At 44.2% G+C, this 20,412-nt stretch overlaps 1 protein-coding gene across 9 annotated transcripts in view; it reads right to left on the bottom strand.

Moving 5' to 3' along the window:
* Positions 1 to 13,440: 13,440 nt before the first annotated feature.
* Positions 13,441 to 20,412, bottom strand: part of CELF2 (CUGBP Elav-like family member 2) — a 309,038-nt gene continuing 302,066 nt past the window's right edge. For all 9 annotated transcript variants that reach the window (XM_068987614.1, XM_068987615.1, XM_068987616.1 and 6 more), the window contains 2 exons: positions 16,784 to 16,927; positions 13,441 to 13,744 (listed from right to left, as the gene is read on the bottom strand). In XM_068987614.1, the coding sequence (XP_068843715.1) occupies positions 13,617 to 13,744; positions 16,784 to 16,927 (272 nt within the window). In that variant the 3' untranslated portion in view covers positions 13,441 to 13,616. The remainder of the gene's footprint in view (positions 13,745 to 16,783; positions 16,928 to 20,412) is intronic.

Raw genomic sequence — 20,412 nt, 5'->3', positions numbered from 1 at the left:
GTCATTGATTCTTTTTTCTGCATGGTTGAGTCTGCTTTTGAAGCTCTCTATTGAATGCCTCAGACAGTTTTTGTGTTTTTCAGCTCTAGTGTTTTTGTGTATTTCATCTTTTTAGATGGTTTCTATTTCTCTGTTGCATTTCTCATTTTGTTAACTTATTTTGTGTAATATTTTCTTAATGTCATTTAGTTGTTTTTATTTCCTTGTATTTCACTAAACTTCTTGAGGGGGATTATTCTGAACTCTTTGACAGTTCATAGGTCTGTATTTCTTTAGGGTCAGTTATTTGAACTTTATTAATTACTTTTGATAGTGTCATATTTTCCTGATTTTTTGTAATCCTTGATTCCTTACACTGGTGTCTGTGCAGTTTGAGTAAGGGGTCTTCTCTTCCAGACTTTGCAGATTTTCTTTGGTCGAGATAGTTTTTACTACTAGCTCATTTTGGGTTTCTGGGCATATGTCCTTGGACAGGTGGCCCCTGATACAAGGTCTGATTTTGGTGCTTTAAGCTGTGAGATGGGATGAGTGGTGTGCACCACTCACTGGGAGCAGCTGGCTGGAACACTAGCTTGTTCTCTGTCTGGGTGAGGCTGTAGGGTGGGCTTTGCGGTTGCCTGGGTTCTCTGGTCAGGCTGGGCTTCTATATTCAGCTGTAGGCGGGGCTAAGAATTAGCATCTCTGCAATTTTAGGACCTGAAGCAGGCAAGAGTGTACACGGAACATTCTAGTCAGATGATGCCACAGGCTTTCCTCTGCATATAGGAAAAGCCACAGCTTTCTGGGCAAGTGTCACTGTAAGTAGGGCTGTTGGATGGGCTGTGCAGCTTCTATGTGCTCTGGTAAGACTTTTCTGTCTAGCAGGTTGATGGCTGTATTCAGTGATAAGTGGGGCTATGAATTAGTTTCTCTACCTGGGCACAGAAGCAGCTCCAGCGCCACTCAGGCTCTTTGGGGTCTCGTCTCAAGCTTACCCCTGTCCCAGGTGGTCGTCTGGCTGAACAGGGCCACTGGCTTTGCTTTGGGGGTGATCAGCTCTGCCTACCTACCTCTTGGCTTGAGTGTTGCTGGGTTATACAGCAAGTTCCAGGTGTTCTCACAGCTCTTTCTGTCAGGTGGGGCTGGGGTTATGCTCTGTAATATATGGGCTATGACTCAGCTCTCCGACCTGGGTGGAACTGAGTGGGCCCACTTTAGGCAACTCCGAAATTTTCCAAAACAGAGTTTCTGGTGTGGGGTTTGTGGGGGTGAGGGCCATGCTCTGAGCAGGCAGGGCAGACTCAGCTCTCCTGCTTGGGTGTGAGCAGCCCAGGCTCCAGAGCCAGGCCAGCCTATTTGAGGCCCTGGATCAGTCAGACCAGCACCCTGCCGAAGTCTCTGGTCACTCTACCCTACCCAGCTAGTGGGGGCTACGGCTTAGGCTCTGCAGGTGAGAACTCAGTTTGCCAAGGCTCAAGGGCTGGTTGTTGAAGTCTCTCCCCACTTCATCATGACCAGATTCTCAGTGATCGAGCCTCACAGACTCCCATGGTTCCTGTGGAGTGGAACTAGAGTTGGGGCTCCTTGTGCTGGGAGGCTGGACATCACCCTGGGCTCTCCTTTCCCACTGGAGGAGCTGGAGGCTCAGGGAAGGCTTCTTGGCATACTGCTGCGCTGCTCTGGGCCGTGTGGTCAGGGTGTGGCTGCCCCTCCTACTCTTCTGTGGTAGTTTGTCTTGTCTGTGTGGTGGTGGGGAGTGGGGTGCTTCAGCCCCACCACCCTGTTCAGGATTCTCTCAGTGGTGTCTTGACCATTGTAGTTGTTAGCTGTTCTTGTTAAGGGGAGTGAAGTCAGTAGACCTATGTCACCTTCCTGGTGATGAAACTCCTATCATATACTTTAGTGACAGAGTCCTCAGTGTTTCCTTCTTGGTTTATTCTACACAACATGTGACTGGGATGAAACTGATACTAGGAATAGGGGTACACTTTGCCCTGTAGGAGAAAATGAATGGGGCACCTGGATGGTGGAACACACTCACGGGAGGATGAGGAGGTCAGAACTGGGTGGAGAGCAAGGTTATGGGTTTGAGATCTGGAGCTCTAGGTGGATGGTGACTCCACCATCAGCTCTTCAGGAGTTTTCCTCAGGCCATAACTCCCTCATCCCTCCAGGGCCCTTCTCCCCTTACCAATCCCCTCCCCACCTCATTCTACTCGATGGGAAAGCTTCCATTTGTTTCAGGTTATTGGATGGAACACATTTGGTAGAGTAAGGATGTGCCACAGGTGGCCACTTTGGGAACTGACTCTTGAGCACATAGGACCACTTTGCTCAGCTCTGCCCTGGGTAGAGATGTTGGTATTGAGAAGACCCTTCCAGCTCTTCCACCCCTGTCACTCACTGTATTTCATTGTCCTTCAGGACACACCTTTAAGCTCCAGCTGGGAAGACATTGTGTCTGAATAGCACCAAGCTCAGTGAAGGACTAGTCTGTGGATCTTCAGTCTATAATAACCCTGCGTGGGTACTGTGGTGACAAAGTGTCCGTTGTGCGGGGAGAGGGCTGTGTTTGGACATCTACTCTTGCTGCTTTGAAGAGTTTCTCCTTACTTGGCAGATATGCCAGTCAAGGCAGACTCCTGGAAGCAGGGCCATGGACTACTCTCTGCACTACCCGCCCTGGCCTGAGTGCCTCATATGGGGTAGCTGCTTAATACCTTTCGAACAAGTGACTGATGAGTGGATTGTGCTCTGTCTTTGGGGTAGCTGTTGACAAGTTGGGACACATCACGTAGATTCAGGTGCATTTTCTGGATGCCTGCAGCCACACAGCATCTGGGCAGCAGCATGGACTGCCTGCCTCAGGGCTGTTCTGATGAGTCAGTGGTGCTGTGCTGCTTGTGGGCTGGTGTGGCCCCTCCAGCTCCAGGCCTAACCTGGCAGGTTGAACAGTGGCTGCAGCTGAGAGGGTGAAAGGGTGCTGACCGCTTCTCAAGAGTGCCTTGGCAGTCAGTGTCTTTACTCATAGCTTTCTGTTGGATTGTACTCGGTTCAGTGGTCTGATCTCTTCAATATTAAACATCTAGGGATAGTCCCTAGATTAAAAAATGTTCCCAAGAGGGTTCAAAATTTAGCTTAGGAAAAGCTGACAGCACTGCTCAAGGAGTCTGACCTAATTACAGGAATATCCTTCCAGTCAGGACCGAGTAGCTGATGAGCTCTGTGGCAACAAGGCAGAACCTGTCTGTTTGGGATGCACAAGCAGATGAGTGTTCCTCATCCCCATCTGTGCCCCAGGCCTCCCACAGTGGCTCCTGACTTTCACCACCAGTTTCCACCATCCTCATCCCAGACTGTAATCAGACTTCTCTCCACAAATATCTCCTGAGTTGTCCGCTTAACAAGGAATGCTTCTCCCAGCCCTAGCAAAACCACCTGCTGCATTCATCCATCCACCCGGTGGTTCTGAACACTGACTGTATGGCAGGCACTGTGTTGAGGCACTGGGGATACAGAGATGAATGAGACATAGTCACCACCTTCACAGCTCCCCGTCTAGCAACATGTAAACAGCACGCAGTAAATAGTGAACGTCATGAGGCGTCAGACAGTGAACTATGGGAACACAGAAGCAGTAGAGAGAGGAGGAAGGGAGAGGAAGGAGAGACTGATTCCGAATAATAAATACACGTCACAGAGCTTAAGTAATAGTGACCCTCTCTTAGGACTACGCCCATCTAAAGCAGTGAGTTTTAATTTTTGTGCTTTTATTAGCAAAACTATGTTTCTAAAGAAAATTCTACTTGGATCACCAGTAATCAAAACAAACAGAAGCAGTTAAGCTGGGGCTGGGGTGAAGTGGTCTAGAGAGCTCTGTGCTTGGCCTCATCCAGGCTTCTGAGCCCTGGCCCTGCTCTTACTGAGGTGCTCAGTTGCGGCTTCTGAGCCCAGGCCCTGCTCTTACTGAGGTGCTCAGTTGCGGCTCTGGTGCCGCAACTGAGAACACAAGTGCTTTGGAAGTCTTGTTACAGGCATATCTCCAGGTGATTTCTGTCATTCCCACCTTGGACCTAAACTGGAAAGCTAGGCTTTTCTTTTGGGTAAGAGGTACGTAAGTGTAATACTTAAAGGTAGGAAGGGGCGGATTTGAGTGAGGAATGTTTCCTTTTCTGAGAATCGAGTTAGTTGTTACGCAAGGCTTAGGGCAGCCTGAGGGTGGGCCTGCCTCTCGTGTACAGTTTCTTACAGTGGGCCTTGTTAGTGCACACCACTGTTAACTAGTTGGCCTTACTGAGGACTTACAACATGATGGACCCTTATCACAAGTGTTTTGTAAATATTGGCTTAGTTAATCCTAACAGCCCTCTGCATTTGGTATTATTTGTGCATCAGTTTTGCCAGCGAGGAAATGAAGACACAGAGAGGCTACACGGGTGATGGGTGCTGGTGCTGGCATCCCCACGGAGGCACGTGGCTCCAGAGGGCACCGAGGCACGTTCTCCACCTTGCACCCCAGCCTCCAGACTGAGGGGCCACCTCACATCTCAGAGCTGGGGATTTTTATTTGCGGGTTTAACTATAATTGATCAGTTGCAGATCATAGACCATGTCTTTTATGTTTATGTATATAAGTACATATTTATATAGTTTTTATTTGTAAAAACATCCTTCAGATGTGGGCAGGCAGAAGTTGGTGCCAGGTGGCTTTGCTGCCAGTAGAGAAAGTTTCAGAGAAATGGTGCCTTCCCCCTAAAGCAGCTCCCACCTGACAGACCCTCATGCCATTGCTCTGAGCTGGTCCCCAGCATGCAGCTCTTGGCTGGTGAGTTCTGGAGCGGGGACGATGGAATTGGGGCTGCAGGCTCAAGAGGGGCATACATTGATGTTCATCCTTTTTTCTCTGAGGCTCAGAGCCCATCTTCCCATTATTGGTTTGGATGTGTCCTTTTTCACAAAGAGGATGCTTTCTAGCTGAGACTGATGCTGAAGGCCACCCACTCTTCAACACCCAAGCCCAGTTCATGTAGACCAATGGTTTTCAAAATGTTAACCTTTTTAAAAACAGAATCTCTGCCTCAACCTTAAACTGCATGAGCTCCAACAAGTGCATCAACTTTGGCCCTGGGACTTTGGTATCCTTGACTGTTTCTCTGATCTCTCACTTTCACTGGAAATTTTGGTTTTGGTCACAAATATGAATTGGAGGTTTAGGGTGGGAGGAGGCAGAGACTGGAAGAATAATTTTGGATTATCTGGGGATTTTCATTGACTGTGCTGTCTCTGTCCCTCATTATCGGGATGAATAAGGTTTGTTTTATAAAGGATTAGCATGCCTGTGCCATTTTGCAAGTAGAAGTTTAGGACTTTTTCTTCGAATCAAACACTAAGCAAGAAAAACAAATCTAACACAAAACCTCAAAGCAAAAAAGAAAATCCAACAGAAAATGCCATTCTGTTCAGACTTATGGCCCATAGGAAAAATATCAAAAATATTCCTTCAAAGGGCTGAGCAGCAGGCCTCCCATTTAAGCTTTGCAACTGTTATAGGATGTCTCTCTCACATGTCACTTTGAAATTTTACCCTTCTCATCCTGAGTGATCAAACCCCTTCTCTTGCTTTCTTTCATTTTGCAGTCCTGAATAGACCCGCCATTGCTCTCCAGCAGGGTATGGTTTTAGTGTCATCTCATTTTGGAAAAGCATTGATGCCAACCAGCAGTATTCTTGGATCTGCCTTTCTTTTTCGTCCCCTTTCTTCTGAGCCTAAAGAGATCACATTCAGAAAGGCAGTGGGGTTTTCTAGGTCAGGGCAGATTCTGGATGCTTTCCAGGGGTCTCTTGGTGGTGAAGGGATTGCTTTCTTCTGCCTCCTCAGATTTGCCACGGCCACCAGTAAGGGAATGGTTTTCCAGATGTTTCTCGCTAAAATACACTCAGAAGAACTCCCCCCATCCCACTCCATTTTGTTTCCAAAGTCAACGTATTAAGTCATAAAGCCAGTGATTATAATTTTAATGAAAAATATCCTGTATCACTCAAGACAGAAAAGAACAAAAATACCTCTTATAAACACTGCTTTGAAAAACAGTTAACATTAACTTTACACACAACAGAATCCTTTCTTAAGCTTTATTTAAGAAATCGAGTACTATATAGTTCAATATATATAAGACACATCCAGTATTGTGTTCCTGATAGCAAGTGCATAGATTTTGTTAAGATATCATTTTCACTCGATATAAACGTTTCATGGTCACATGAAGATAATATTCCCAGTGATTTTGCCCAAGCATGAGAGGAGAAAACAGAACACAGCAGAAATAGTGAACTACAACAAAGATGAAAAACAAAAACAGCGAATTAGCAGAACAGTCGATTCCTGATAAGTGAATAAGCTGATTGTTTGGTCACAATGTTTTTATTCACTTATCAGGAACGATTCACAGTACATTAACGTTCACTGTGTTTCCTCGCCCGCCAGCTCAGAGTGCCCGCCTGAGACTGCTCAGAACCGCTGTGGGCTGTGCAGACGTGTGACGCTGTCAGCAAAGTCAACCTTGACAGGTCTCTCATTTCCCAGTACAGTCTGTGCACGGCAGGCAAAGACGCCTTGCTGACACTGCAGGGGCGTTGTACAGAATCAAGAGGGTAAGTGTGAATTTAAGCAGGGACCAGCTTTACATCGTACGTGCTTAAGGGAGCTAGCATTTTTGTCCCCTTCTTTGGAGAATTATTGTTTTCGTTGTTTTTCTAAAACAACAAAAAAATTCTTGTCTTTCCCTTCTTTTACTTAGCATGAGTATTTTGCCTTGTGCCAAATGGTGGATGTAGATACCTGTATGACTTAAATGTTGAAAAAGTAAACACTCGAATCTTGGAAAGAGTTGATCACCCTCTTTACACCCTTCTGCCCTCCCTCACCCCCTCCACCCCCGCAAAAGTATTTACAAGAAAGAAAAGGAAATCACACCCTTAGCACTCTTTTCCCCACTAATGTAAGCAGTGGGTTTTCAGAGGCAAACTGATGAAGGCTCTGATGAGGTTTAAAGCAGAAGTATTGGCAGGAAGTCAGCTCCCATCTGTGCGGGTCTGGAGCTAGTGGAGGCTGCTTCGCTGAGGTGTTTGGCCTGTGTGGGAAACTGCCTCCGCCTCACCCAGCCCCTCTGTGCTGTGCCGCCAACTAGAAAAGAGAGGCTAGGGCTCAGAGGGGCTGCTGAAACCGGAGGGCGAGGGGCCTGAGCACCTGCAGGGAGGATCTCATTGGCAGCCGGGGGATGGCTGCCGGTGCCGGGTGGCCTGAGTCAGACAGAGCTTGTGCGTCTGAAGAGTTGGAGGGAGAGATCAGACAGGGAGCAGAGTCAGCGGAATCTTGTAAGAGCACTTGGAGAGCAGTCAGATTCCTGAGCAGAAGAGATGGGCAGAAAGGGAGGAGGGCCTGTGGCTTCAGCTTTCAAGGGTGCACAAGGAATGGTTTTCTCTCTAGTTTTCTACCTGGGGTTGGGCGACGGTGGGGGACAAGGCTTTCTACAAAGTATACACTTTCAGGAGGGAGGGTGTGGATGTATATGGCATTCTTGGTTTTCATGTGGAAATGGATGATGTCTTATGAAGACTTGAGCATGAGAAGCTTTTCCTTTCCCCCTCCCACCCGACCGGACTGAGTAGAGCTTCCATTTGAGCCCTTGCAAGTATTTTCTCTTCCATTAGTTTTAATGATTAAAGCTGCTCCTGGATTCAGCTAGCTCTTAAAATAATTTACTTTTCTACACATATCTATTGATTGATGGCAATGCATGGATTTAAGTTTAACGCCTTTCATATCTATTCACCAGGTAAGTAAAGCTTATTTTCTTCCCTTAAGGAGCTCACTTTTAAAAAAATGTGACTGGTTTCTGAGAAGAGTTTGATGGTAATGATAGGCCTTTGGACTCATGGGTAGATAGAAGAAACCCCAGAGCTGCTGCCTCTCTGCTGATGTTTCTTAAGATTACGAGCAAAGTGGCAGCCATTTTTACTGAGTATTAAGAACTGCGTACACACATCAAGAGAAGAAGAGAAGGGACAGAGAGAGAGCAGAGGAGAAAAGAGATAGTGCAATGTACCAGTGTGGTCAAAAGACTGGACAAGGTCTTGGCAAATCCGACTCTGCAGGCAGTTATGTAGGTGAACCACAGACGTAAGTCTTGGAAGCAGTGGTTAAAATAGGCTGTTGTACGTAAATCCGAGGTGGCTGGTGTGTAGTTCCCCTTCCCCAAATCAGATATTCACTTAGGTGGAATCGACTGTATCTTTTTACACAACATATAGAAAAAAACAGATACGTGAAACAGTGAGGTGTGTAGATGTATCACCAACATACAATGACTACCAACAATACAACACTCAGAGAGAGAAACAAGTATTAGGAAAATGGTTTAATATTGGAGACAGAAGCAAAAAACTGCATCACACAATAACATACGTTACAAAAATAAGTTTGACTGTTTCAACTACACGGTTATGTTCACAATGAGGACAGAAGAATCAGAAAAAACTTTGATCTAAACAGCAAAAAAGCAAACCCCTAAAGTTTTAACTAATACATTTATCCACTTAAAGTGACTGAGTACTTCTAAATCTAATTACCTTATTGTGTAACTGCACAATACAGAATAAAAAGGGAAACTTACCGCTGTATTTTAAGACAAAATTCTAATGCTAGATATAAGCAAAGGGAAAAAAGAAATCAAGCCAAAGTTTTTAATTCTCAAAAGAAAAGCAACTTTCTTTCTATCAACCAGAAATCAAACTTGAAATCAGTCATTGTCAGGGGGCCCACTAGAGTAAGCCACAAAAATTTCCATTTTTTTTAATCTCCAGTATAAAAAGTTCCACTGGTACAAAATGCAGAAGTACAATCAGTTGTAGAAATAGGAAAGCCTGCGTTATTTTTTTTTTGGCTCAAATTCCATCAAACAACAAAATCCAAATGCATCAATAAAACAAACAATACTCAAATGGTCTTACAGTTTTCCACTAGGTTGCATTAACTTTGGCTTTTCTCAGACAATATTTAAAAACTATTTTGTAATTCTAAACAAAATGATATTATTAATCTACAAACAACAATTCTCACAGCACAAAAAAACACATTTTTTTGTATGACATTATTCAAAAAGGTAATGAAACTACAGGTTTTTTTAAAATTTTATTTCTTCTTAATTAGCACTTAAGATAATTAAAAACAAACAGTAAAATGAATCCAGAGTAGCACAAGCCAAAGAACTATAACCCCTATGGTGAAAGAAAGATGAACTTGTTACGCCTTTGAGGACTGCCATTTAATCACAATTCTCTAATTCAGTTTAAAAATGACTATTCTCTACACTTGATTTTAAAAAAAGCAGTTTCCCTGTGTGTTTTCTTCTGGCACAGGCCCTTCGCACCCTTGCAGCTTTTTCCTTTTGATATTAAAAGAGAAAGTGAAGAAAAGGACAACTTGTCTTTGGAGGAGGGTTATCTTTTTAGCAATGAAACATGCAAAAAAAAAAAAAAAAGGACCTTCCCCCTAACGGTACTGTCTTGGTTGCCTGTAGCATAAACACTTAGCTCTAAGTGCCCGCCCTGAGCCTCTTGTCAAGTGCACTCAGTTCCTCTGGGGGAGGTGGAGGAGGGGAGGGAAGGAGGAGGGCACTGGAGCACTTTTGGCTTCAGTGAAGTGGGGGGAAGATGGTTTAAGGTTTATGTATAATTGATGAGAGATTCTGAATGAAACAGTCCAGGAAATTCAGATGGTGTTGTCTTGTGTTCTTACATGTGTATCTGTTACCACCGTATCGTATATACGAGAGAGACATGTGCGATAACCTTTATTATTCAGCTGCTTGCTGCGGGAAGTACAAAATAGCCCTCGAAGGATGAAGGAAGGCCCCAGCAGTAGTAAACACATGTGAGGATAATACAGGTCATTTCATTGTAAGTGCATGTGCTGTAAGAAGGAAACTTTTTTTTTTTTGCATCATTAGAGGCTAGTCCTTTCCCTCCCAGGGCTATCACATCCACACACACAATAAACCAAACAAGGTGGTCAGTGGGAAATGGAGGGAGAAAGTGGAGCCAGCAGTTTCTGAACTCCTTTACGAAACAAAGAAGCTTCCAAGAAAGGTAGGAGTTTGAGTGGGTTGCAGGGATGACTTGGGGTTTGTCAGGACAGCAAGAGACCTGTTCACATGAAGTCAAAGAAACGTGGCACTTTAGAGAATGGCAGCAGGGACTGGCGCTGAGCATTTGGTCAGTAACGGTGATGAACTGAGTTTGCCTTGAATGCTCAGTCCCCTTTAGATGCATTCAGTTCAGAAGGAACAAAAAGGCAGGGAAAGGATGGTCAGCGTCTAACTCCAGACACGTTGCTTATTCAGAGGTATCCACTGGGGTCGGACAATCCCCAGCACAATGGCTGATAAGAAACATTACCTTGGGAATAAGTAAGAAACGAAAGCAGAATCCCTCCAAAGACTACCCCATCATCACAGAGTGGTTTACCTGGACAGGTGCACGATGTTACTGTAAACTGGAACATACCGCTCACCTGACCTCAAAAGCAGACTGAATTTAAGGTTTATTTAGGTGCTTGACTCTATCTACCGTTCCCGTTTATCTCGTAAACTCTCTTCCTTTCTTTTGGATCTCAACCAAAGGATTAAAAAGTAGGAAAGACAGAAACAACTGAAAGATATATGCAGAAAAAGAAATCCAAATTAGAAACACCCCAAACAAACGGAAATGATGACAGTATAAAAAGTTATCAACATTCCAGATAGCTCTGGGTAGAAAGGGTTAAAAGTTCAAAACTTTCTCACCTTAGAGGTTTCCACATATCATGAAGAAAATACATTGTGAGGTTGCCGTCACAGCATTGATGTGCAGAGTGGTTAAAAAAGTGAGACATGGGCACTTATACAATGTCTTACAAAAAACATCATAGAGAAATAACAAACAATAACAATTTCAGGCAACAAGACCACAGGATAGCAAGTTAACAAACTTTTTAACCTTTTTTTTTGTTTTTTGTTTTTTAAATATTAGGGATTTATACAAAACACATAATAAAATACCCATGTTATCAAATTACTTCTCACAAGAAACACACTGAAGCTCTAGGAAGGAAGTACCTTTGGAATTTGGCACTATATATTTTCACTTTTTTTCTTTAAAAGAAAAAAAAAATCACATTTTGCTGAACACAAACACATCTAAATAGTCCACAATTAAAAAAAAAATGACATCAATGCTTTACAAGCCAACACAAAACTTACTCTGGAATAGGTTTTTTTTTTTCCCCTCACATGAAATTTTTTTTAAGCAAACAACTTTTTTTTTTTGAAATTCTTTTTTGTTTTAAGTAAACCAATTCTAAACTTGTCTTATCAACAAAGAACATTAAGACCATAAGACTCATGATGAAACCACAACTTAATTCACAGAAGCACCAACGTAACACAGTTTACAGTAACCTTTCTCCTGTACATTGAAACAGTATAAAATATAGGTAATTTCATGTGCATTAAACCATGGATTGTCTAACTGTGAGTCAGTTCAGCAAAAGGTGACACAAATAGGTAGCATTTGCCCCAAAACAGGGTAAATATTTTTCTTATACTAATCTACAAAAAGTGGTTCTATATATATATCTTAATGAGAAAGTGAGCCACCTAAAATGGCCTTATCAAAAAACTTTACACTGCCTGAAAAATGTAAAAACTATTACAGACCTCTAGAGACTTAAAATCAGACAGTTTTTTTCTCAAACTGTTTTTGGAAGTAGTCTGTTAGAAACCAACATTCTGTGTCCCTGGACACATATTGCTATTGTTACCAGTGACCGGGAAGAATGCCAATCCCTGTATAATACTTTCAAGTCTGTTTTATGAAAAGAAAGAAAAAATAAGAAAGAAACATTTTTGCCACAGGTTTTTTCTATAATTAATTTGTCTAATAATAAATTTCAGTCTTGCATGAATGCAGCAATGTTTTTCACATTGACTTCCCAGAATTCATAGCTAGATGAGGTCACATGCAAATTTCAAAGGTCAAACTAGATCAAAGGTCAGTAGGAGAACCAAATATGATGTGAGGTCAGAAAGACATCAGAAACAATGACGGGACGATGAAACTTTTTTGAGACGCCACAGGGACATGCTAGGCAAACGGTGAACTAACGGGCATGAAGATGTCTAGGGAGAAAACAGGGAGAGTAAAAAGTTACACAGAATCTACGCAGCAGCAACAAAATCACTCTTCAGGGTGCAGGAGAGAAACTAATGCAAATCTTAGGTCATTAGGGAGTCTACCAGCCATCCACGTAATTTGCATTTCTTACACTCTTTATCCACAACACAATGGAACCCAAGAGAATCCATCCGGAGAGGGAGAAGGGATGGATTCTGGGTGTTTTGGGGTGAGGGACTGGCAAGGGATGGGGAGAAGAGGGTCCAGTTTCAACGAATGTAACAGACGGGAAAGTCAGACGACCAAACTGTAAACTAGATAATGGAGGTTACGAACAAAATCATCAGACAGATACAAACACCGAGAGGATAAAGCATGAACTTTAGGCCCAGGGTTCAACGGTGAAAAAAAGCCCGTTCCTAGAATGATTCCTCTAGAGACTACTTCAGAAGAATCTAGCTAGCACAGAGAACTGCTCTTCAGGTACCCAATAAGTTAACAGTAGGCAATAAATAGCTTCCATTATTTCTGAGGCAGTAAAAATTTTGTACAAAAATAGAAATGCTTTTTTTACAAATAAAATTTACAGGCCTGTGGCTTTCTTTTTTATTTATGTATTTATGTATTATTTATTTATTATTAAATTTATCTTTCAAGAAACATCAAGTATTTTCACTCATTTTTAATTTTTAAACCCTGTAGCTTTAAGAAACAGATCTCTAAATCTTTTTTTACATTAATCCTTTCTAAAAACTAAAATAAAACAATAACAAAATAGACAACCAGTGTAATAATCTGACCAATAAATGTCATGTTTCTTTGAACCCTAAAATAAAATCCTACTTCTTAAAACAAACCAAATGTAGTGGAAAGACATTTTGTGTTGTTAATTTTAAGTGCTTCTCCTGGCTTTTCTCTGGCGCTATGCCACCACCTTACCCTCTATAAACAGCTGGCGCCCCCCTACGGGGTGGGCGTGGGCAGGAGGGGCGAATTCTCCAGGCAGTGCTCTGGGGCACAGGGGTCTCAGAGTTAGAATTGCACGTTAGCCTTTGTTTGCCTTGTAAATTCTCAAGATGTCATTTATTGTATACGTGTTTTTCTTGAAAAAAAAAAAAAAAAAAGGCAAAAAACCCCCAAAACAAAACAAAAAAGGTTAAAGGAGATTCAAATTGCAAAACGAAGGAGAATGCAGTGGCACAAGTGGAGGAGGATTTACTTGATAGAAACAAGGTAGCCGAGTTTAGTTATGGCGAACTGGGTGGGGGGCGGGAGGGGAAATGGAGGCCTTATTGTAAAAAGAACCGTCTCTCTTGGTAAAAGTTGGCAATGTGGTCCTCCTCTGCCTTTGCTGTTGAGCCCAGGCTGGCTCGTGGGACTTACCCTAAGAAAGCTAAAATAAGAGCAGGGAGCCTCTGGGGGGAGGATCAGTAAGGTTTGCTGTCGTTTTTGGAGCGCTTCAGCTGGACCTTCAAGCGTTTCATGCCAATCTGAAAGCCATTCATAGCCTGGATAGCAGCTTGCGCAGACACGGGATTGTCGTAGCTAACAAAACCTGGAAGACACGAGGGGAAGAAGGGCGGGAATCAGGACGGAAAGGCAGGGGAGCAGTGCAGGGTGGCTGGAGAATGTTTCTGCAGGTGGGAGTGATGGGGCCCAACCTGGGGCTCGGGTCAGCTCTACTCAGTTTGCGGTCGTGGTTTAGGGGCAGCACGGGAAACATCCACTGTGAAGCAGTGGAGGTAACTGGCTGTCATGAGAACAAGCCCCTCTGCAGAAAGCCAAAACTCACACAGCATTGTCCTGAGTCAGTTTAGTCTGTTGACTAATTCCAGTCGAATCTGTTTGTGTCTAAGTCGCTTAGAATCCTCCTCCAAGAGTCTCCAGTATATCAGTGCATGCAGGGCCCTCAAAGGGCCCCAGGGGCTCCAGGCTCCAGCCAGGTGAGGTTTAGAGGTACGATAATTAAGGGAAGGCAGCTGATGTGCTGCCAAAGACCTGGACTGTTTTCATTCCAGTTCTCCCTGGATACAGGATGGGGTCAGTGAATTAACTCTAGAATAATTTGTACTTGATTTCTACCAATTGGAGCTATTACTGAGAGGAACCTAGGGGCCCAGGGGAAATGTTGGGCCATTCTCTCTATCTCAACTTACATTTTCAAAGCTCCACTGAATTCACTAGAATGGAAATTGTTACCTTGTATATCCCCAAGTGTTTCTTGGAGAATAAATAGTCTAAACAGCTCAGGGCTTGACAGCCATCCTAACACATACTTCCCACAGTTTTTCTCTGTACCAACACTCAGATGCCTCTGACAACCGTCCAAGCTCTGCCAAGACCTAGACACAGAATTCTGACCACATGGTTTGTATTAGCACTGGGGGTAGGGGTTATTCGCCAAGGCTTCTTCAGTTAATGCTAGTGCAGAAGTGTTGCCCCTACTTACTTTTGTTGTTGGAAGAAGTTATACTGACTGGATTTCAACTCCGACCATCCACTGTTCAGAAGGTTTTATACCAAGTTTCTCCATCTAAGGAGAACATTCCTTTACGAGTTAGAGGAAGAAAGGGACATAAATATACCTTTAGCGGAGTTCTTAGCTGGTAATAAGAGGCATATAGTATAAGGCAGAATAGCTTCTCATAGGCTGGCTGTATGCAAAAAGATGGTTTAAGTTTTTATTAAATTTAAATTCCCAATAAATGTGATCTTGGATCTAAGACTTTGCTGATATTCTTCTTCTACATCTTAATCCAGAGGTAGCAAGATGATTACAAGAATGGAAATGTGTCAAGGGTGAAGTGGATAATGAAACCTGGCCAAGAGCTTAGGATAAAGAAATAGGGTATGGCTTATGACTGGCAAACCTGGGACCCCAAGAAGTTATGCAGTCTCACTGAGACACCTACATATGGGATGCTACAGCTTTTTAATAAGAACCAAAACACAGTGCCTAATGCTAAGTATAATCATCTGCTACATTACTATGTGTTATTATACACACAGTGGTTAAGTAATTTATAGGCTGACTCTTCTCAAGACAGTAAATATTTTCTCAAAATCAAACTGCAAAGTACAACCCTTTCCAATCGCCAAATAAGCTCAGACACTGTTTAGTGATGAGGACTATAAACGTCTGGCTGGAAGCCTGGGGCAGGGAAGCTTCCGGTGGTGAGCTCTTGCAAAACACGCGCGCACAGCCTCTGTAACAGCTTACTTTCCATTTCATTCTCTCATGAACCATTACAAGGGCATTTATATACTTGTAATGGGTTCAGGCTAACAGCCTTTCCACTTGGATAGAAACAGTGACTTTAAATGGCTGACACACTGATTCCCCTAACAACAGAGGCTTCAGACCTTCCTGGTGACAGCAGAGAAATTAGAAGGATGTTATGATAATGGAATTTTAGAAGCCAAAGCACTCTCTTTAGACGGGTTGCCCCATTACCCATCAGCCAGATACCAAGTCTGAGGCTCTGCCTCTTTGAGAACCACCCCCACCTGCTTTTCTTTATGCCATGCACTTCTTTTCATTTCCCGCTGGCCCCTATCTGTTCTACTTGATCTTGTTCTGTGCGGCTGTTAGTACCTACGGCCAGTGTCAGTCATTAGATCAGAGGAGTGAATAAAGCAGCTGTTACACCTCAGACTGGGCCAGAGCTTGCCACGTGAGGCACATACACCCTAGACATTTGAGCCTCCAAACTACTGTGGGAAACACAGGAGTTCACAACATAAAACGAGAACTAGATTTAATGAATGCTCACCTCTTTTGTAAAATATTAGGGCATGCAGGGAGCCTGCCTTCCTCTCTCTGGGAGCAAAAGTCACCCTGGGGAGGCAGAGTCCAGGCTGCCTGAAGGAGGAGGCTGTGACAGCTCAGGCCACCACAGATCAGGGCTGTCCAGGGTCCTGAGAAGACCTGTGTCTCCGGGGCGCTCTGCCTGCCTAGGCCACCACTGCAGACCCCACCCCCGCCAGACCACAGCCTCTCAGGTCGCCATGAGCTAAATCTGCCATGGTCCCTGTGCCCGTGGAGCTGGGGCTGTGGGGGCAGCGTGTGCACTTGGGTGTGTGCGTGTTTATGTACTACTAGATGCTGGACGACCATAAGCCCCCAGCACAGTGTGCTGCCCACACCACAGTGTCTGAGTCACAGTGAGGGGATGGGGTTCACGCCAAGTGTCTGTACTGCCCCTCTATCAGGACAGCCTCGACCACACTACAGTCTAAACCGTATTTCCATCTGGTGAAGCTCGTTGTGTAGACTGTGGGGCCCAGAGACCGATGTTGCTCTACAGTGAAGACGTTAGTTCCCAGTAGTGAGGTCCCTGCACAGTACAATATAAAGCATCACCTCCTCTGTGGGCATTCAGTTTCCCAGATCTTTCCTTTTTGTATAGCCCCTTTTCCTCTTGTGGTTGAGATGACTTTGCCTAGTCTGCTTAATGGATCTAGAGGGCCAGGAACCACCACACACACTGAAGGCCCTGTCCTGGCATCTAGAATACTGGCCATTGTACTTTGCCTCCCAGGACTCCTTACTGGGAGCGCCCTGTAATGTTCTAACTGGGTTTCTTTTGCATACCAAAGCACTTGCTCAGATTGGTCTGTTTGTCAATGAAGACTTTAGCAGAGATAACATTTCCAAAAGGCATGAACATCTGCAGGATGTCCTGGTCTCCAAACTCCTGTGGAAGGTGGTAAATAAAGAGGTTTGCACCCTCTGGACCTAAAGAGGAAAAAAAAAAAAAAAATCAGAGTAAGGTATTCTTCACTTCTCAGTTTCCAAAACTGCTTCTTAGGAATGTTTTAACAACAGATGGGCTAAAGCACGTGGCTTTCTCTCCTGTTGAATGAGAATGGAGACAGACAGATGTCCAGTGCTGGTATGTCTTTTAGGATAGGAGTCATGCTTCATATGTTTCTGATTTCCAAAGAGACACCGGTTAAGAATGGCGTCCTTTTCATCTATAATCTGTGGGTCACATTTGCTTACTGTGCGTGAGCACATATTTTCAGTCTTCCTGGCTGTGAAGGTAGCAGTCATGGGGTGGAGTGGAGGGCAGAATTCAGGTGTGGGTTTTTCCTGAGTGGCTGTGTTTTGTAGCACATAGTATATACTGTCACTTGGATAGAGTATCCTGTCTATTCTACGCAAATTGCAGCAATTTAGACATAATGGATATAGCAGTAATGCTGCTTGGATTTCTCAATCATTTACCTAATTATCCATCCAGTTTTGATCTGGCAAATCGCTTAACACACAGTCTAATAATCATCTTTATTAGAAGTGACTGGCAGTGAGTCAAGGCAGGGAAAAATAGGTAGCCAGACTTTCACAACTGTGATCAGAAGGATGTCCCTGGGAATTAGCCTTGCATACTGAATGTACAAGGTACAGAAGCTGCTCAGACACTAAGCTGAGCTTCACTCTTAACCATCACTTCCAGAAATACAAGGAGGAAGAGCAGAACAGGGGAGAGCTTAGCTGTACCAGAGAGGAAAGCTCTCTGAACTTTATTTCCATTCCATTCTCCCATCTCTCTAATTCTCCGCATAAGAAGTATCTATCTTCAGCTTAGAGAAAGCAAAAAGGAGGGACTCCCAGTGACCTGACGGCAGATAGTCACCTTCTAATACGTAACAGGTAAGCATGCTTTCCAGGTCAGAGGGTGTTTGGGGGCACTGCAGATCCCTCTGCAGAGGTTCTGGGGAGGCCCTGTGGCTGGATGCCTCTGGGATGTTCTGGGCATGGTGTCTGGGAAGAGGGGAGCTCATCCAGCTGGTGAAGTGGCCAAGCCATTGGTTCCTGGGACCTGAACTGACCTTCATGGGAGAAGAGCAAGGACTACCTGTGCCCCTGGGAAGCCCCAGGGGACAAGGTGCAGTGGGTCCCCAGGGGTTGTGTAGAGCATATCTATCTGAATAGGTTGAAGAAAAATAAAACTGGGGTAAAAAGAACTTTGTAAAAATATAAAGGATAAACATCTTTGCAAAGAAAACTCAAAACAAGTTTCCACACACACAATCATAGAAGAAAAAAGTATTGTAATGAATGGAACTTTTCTCAAGGAGATCTTCTTGGAGCAAATTTCTGAAGCCACAGAGATGAAGCATTTCCTTTTATTTAAGTCTTAATGAGGCTACTTTAATTTTCTGTGTTGCTCACAATTTCCAAGGGCATAGCCAGTGCAAGAGATGCAGTTTGTATTTAAAGGGACACAATTACAGGGTTTAGGTCCCCAGATGTTTCCTGGTTAAAAAAAAAAAAGCTAAAAGAAGTCAACACGTAACATAAATAGATGCAAAACCAGAACCCGGGAGATGGATGTTCCCAGAGCCACCATGCAGCATGTGAAGCAGGAGGCCTGGTACGGCCCAAACGGGTCGTGCTTCTAAATAAAAAATCCAGATAAACAATGAGAATTAATGGGACCCAATTTGAATTGCGAAGTCATCTCACCTCAAGCCCAGGGAGAAAATGCAGTTTTAATGCACTATGACAGATTACTGGCTGCGCACGGCAGTGCTGGCCTTCTCGGATGCCTTCTGAATGTGTCTGGGGCAGACAGGGAACCGAGGACATAGGAAGAAAGTAAATAAGCCCAAGGAGGCTCTGTCTTCCCCCTCATCACCAAGAAATATTTGGATTTTGCCAAAGTTGTTAACACAAAAATGAGAAAGAGGTGACTTGGTATGGAATCTCTCTTTAACATTCAGTGAAGGTGGCTACTGCTAGAGATGCCAAGGGCAAAGAAACAATTTTTCGAGGGTTCACCCTCTGTATCTTCCTTCCATCTCCCTTCAGTAAGAAACCTGCTGATCAACCACGCACTTGTTGGACTTCCACTACACCTGACTGACTTGCCAAAACTCATCAGATTGTGTTATTCATTGGTCCAGATGGCTGGCACCCGAGTTCTTCTCACAGGGCCCCAGGGCCCCTGATGCAGCAGGAAGCACTGGGGGTGCCAGCGTCTTGTTGGGATCTGGGGGCTCTACCTACACGTGTGCGTGTGCGTGTGTGTGTGATGTGCCTCCTGCAAACTCAGGGAGACCGGAAGGTGTGAAAGAGGTCAGAGGCTATTTAGGAATGGCAGGAAAGGTGATCAGGTTGCCTGAATTCAGATCTGTAGGGATGCCTGATGCTTAAAAGTCTTAGCTGGGAGAAATACTAAAACCATTTCTTTACAAGGCCAGACTGGTTCACTTTCCTATGGGAAAATATATACCAGGGTACATGAATAAATACATCAGGTTGACCACACTGTCTAGATTAAAGAACTAAGGAATAGGAAATCTAAAACTGTTTAGCAGTGGAATTCACTGTGGCATTTTTCTTTCCTTCTCAGTATTACTTGCCTTTTAAAATATGTTTTAGTTACGCTAATGTTGTGCTGTGCTCTGTCGCTCAGTTGTGTCTGACTCTGTGACCCTGTGGGCTGCAGCTCACCAGGCCCCTTTGTCCATTGGGAGTCTGAAGGCAAGAATACTGGAGTTTGTAGCCATGCCCTCCTCCTCAGGATCTTCCCAACCCAGGAATCGAATCCAGGTCTCCCTCATTGCAGGTAGATTCTTTACTGTCTGAGCCACCAGGAAGAGATGGTTTAAGTTTGTTGAGTACATGTTAACAGGGTGAGATGATGATGATTGGAAGAGACATGCAAAAAGATGGGAGATTAAAAAAGACCTGACCTGAACAATCCCGAGACACCGCCAACAAAGACTGAGCACCTACCCATGTTGCTGGTAGCCCGCACACCTGATATAAATAACCTGGAGAGGCAGTGTTTATTCTGAATTATTCTACATTAATCCCAGAGGGTTAATTATTGCACAAGCAGTGCCTGAAACTCAAGGCACAGAAATTTAGGGCTCTGAGCTGGGGTGAAGCAACTTCGGGGCCCAGACTCTCCTAAGCCACTAACTTTCTAGTCTGCTGGTATCTAGTGTGATCCGGGTTACACGGTTTGCCCCAAGGCCATCCCTGCTGGGTGATGGGGAAGTGACCAGCACGCAGATGCACGTGGGGAACTGGCTTTCCTGGCCTCTCTCGAGGACATGATTATCTTGTGGGATATTTCCTACCTCCCTCATCTGTTACCGGGGAAGTCAGACCTCAGAAAGAGGGACTGCCACACAGGCTTTCCTTGGGGAAGCTGAGGTATTCATGGCACGGGGTCTCCACACACCTGGGAAAACGCAGCTGTCTGG

This window comes from Capricornis sumatraensis, chromosome 15 (assembly GCF_032405125.1).
Source record: "Capricornis sumatraensis isolate serow.1 chromosome 15, serow.2, whole genome shotgun sequence".
In the NCBI taxonomy this organism is placed as follows: Eukaryota; Metazoa; Chordata; class Mammalia; order Artiodactyla; family Bovidae; genus Capricornis; species Capricornis sumatraensis.
This window is presented reverse-complemented; position numbering and strand designations above follow the sequence as displayed.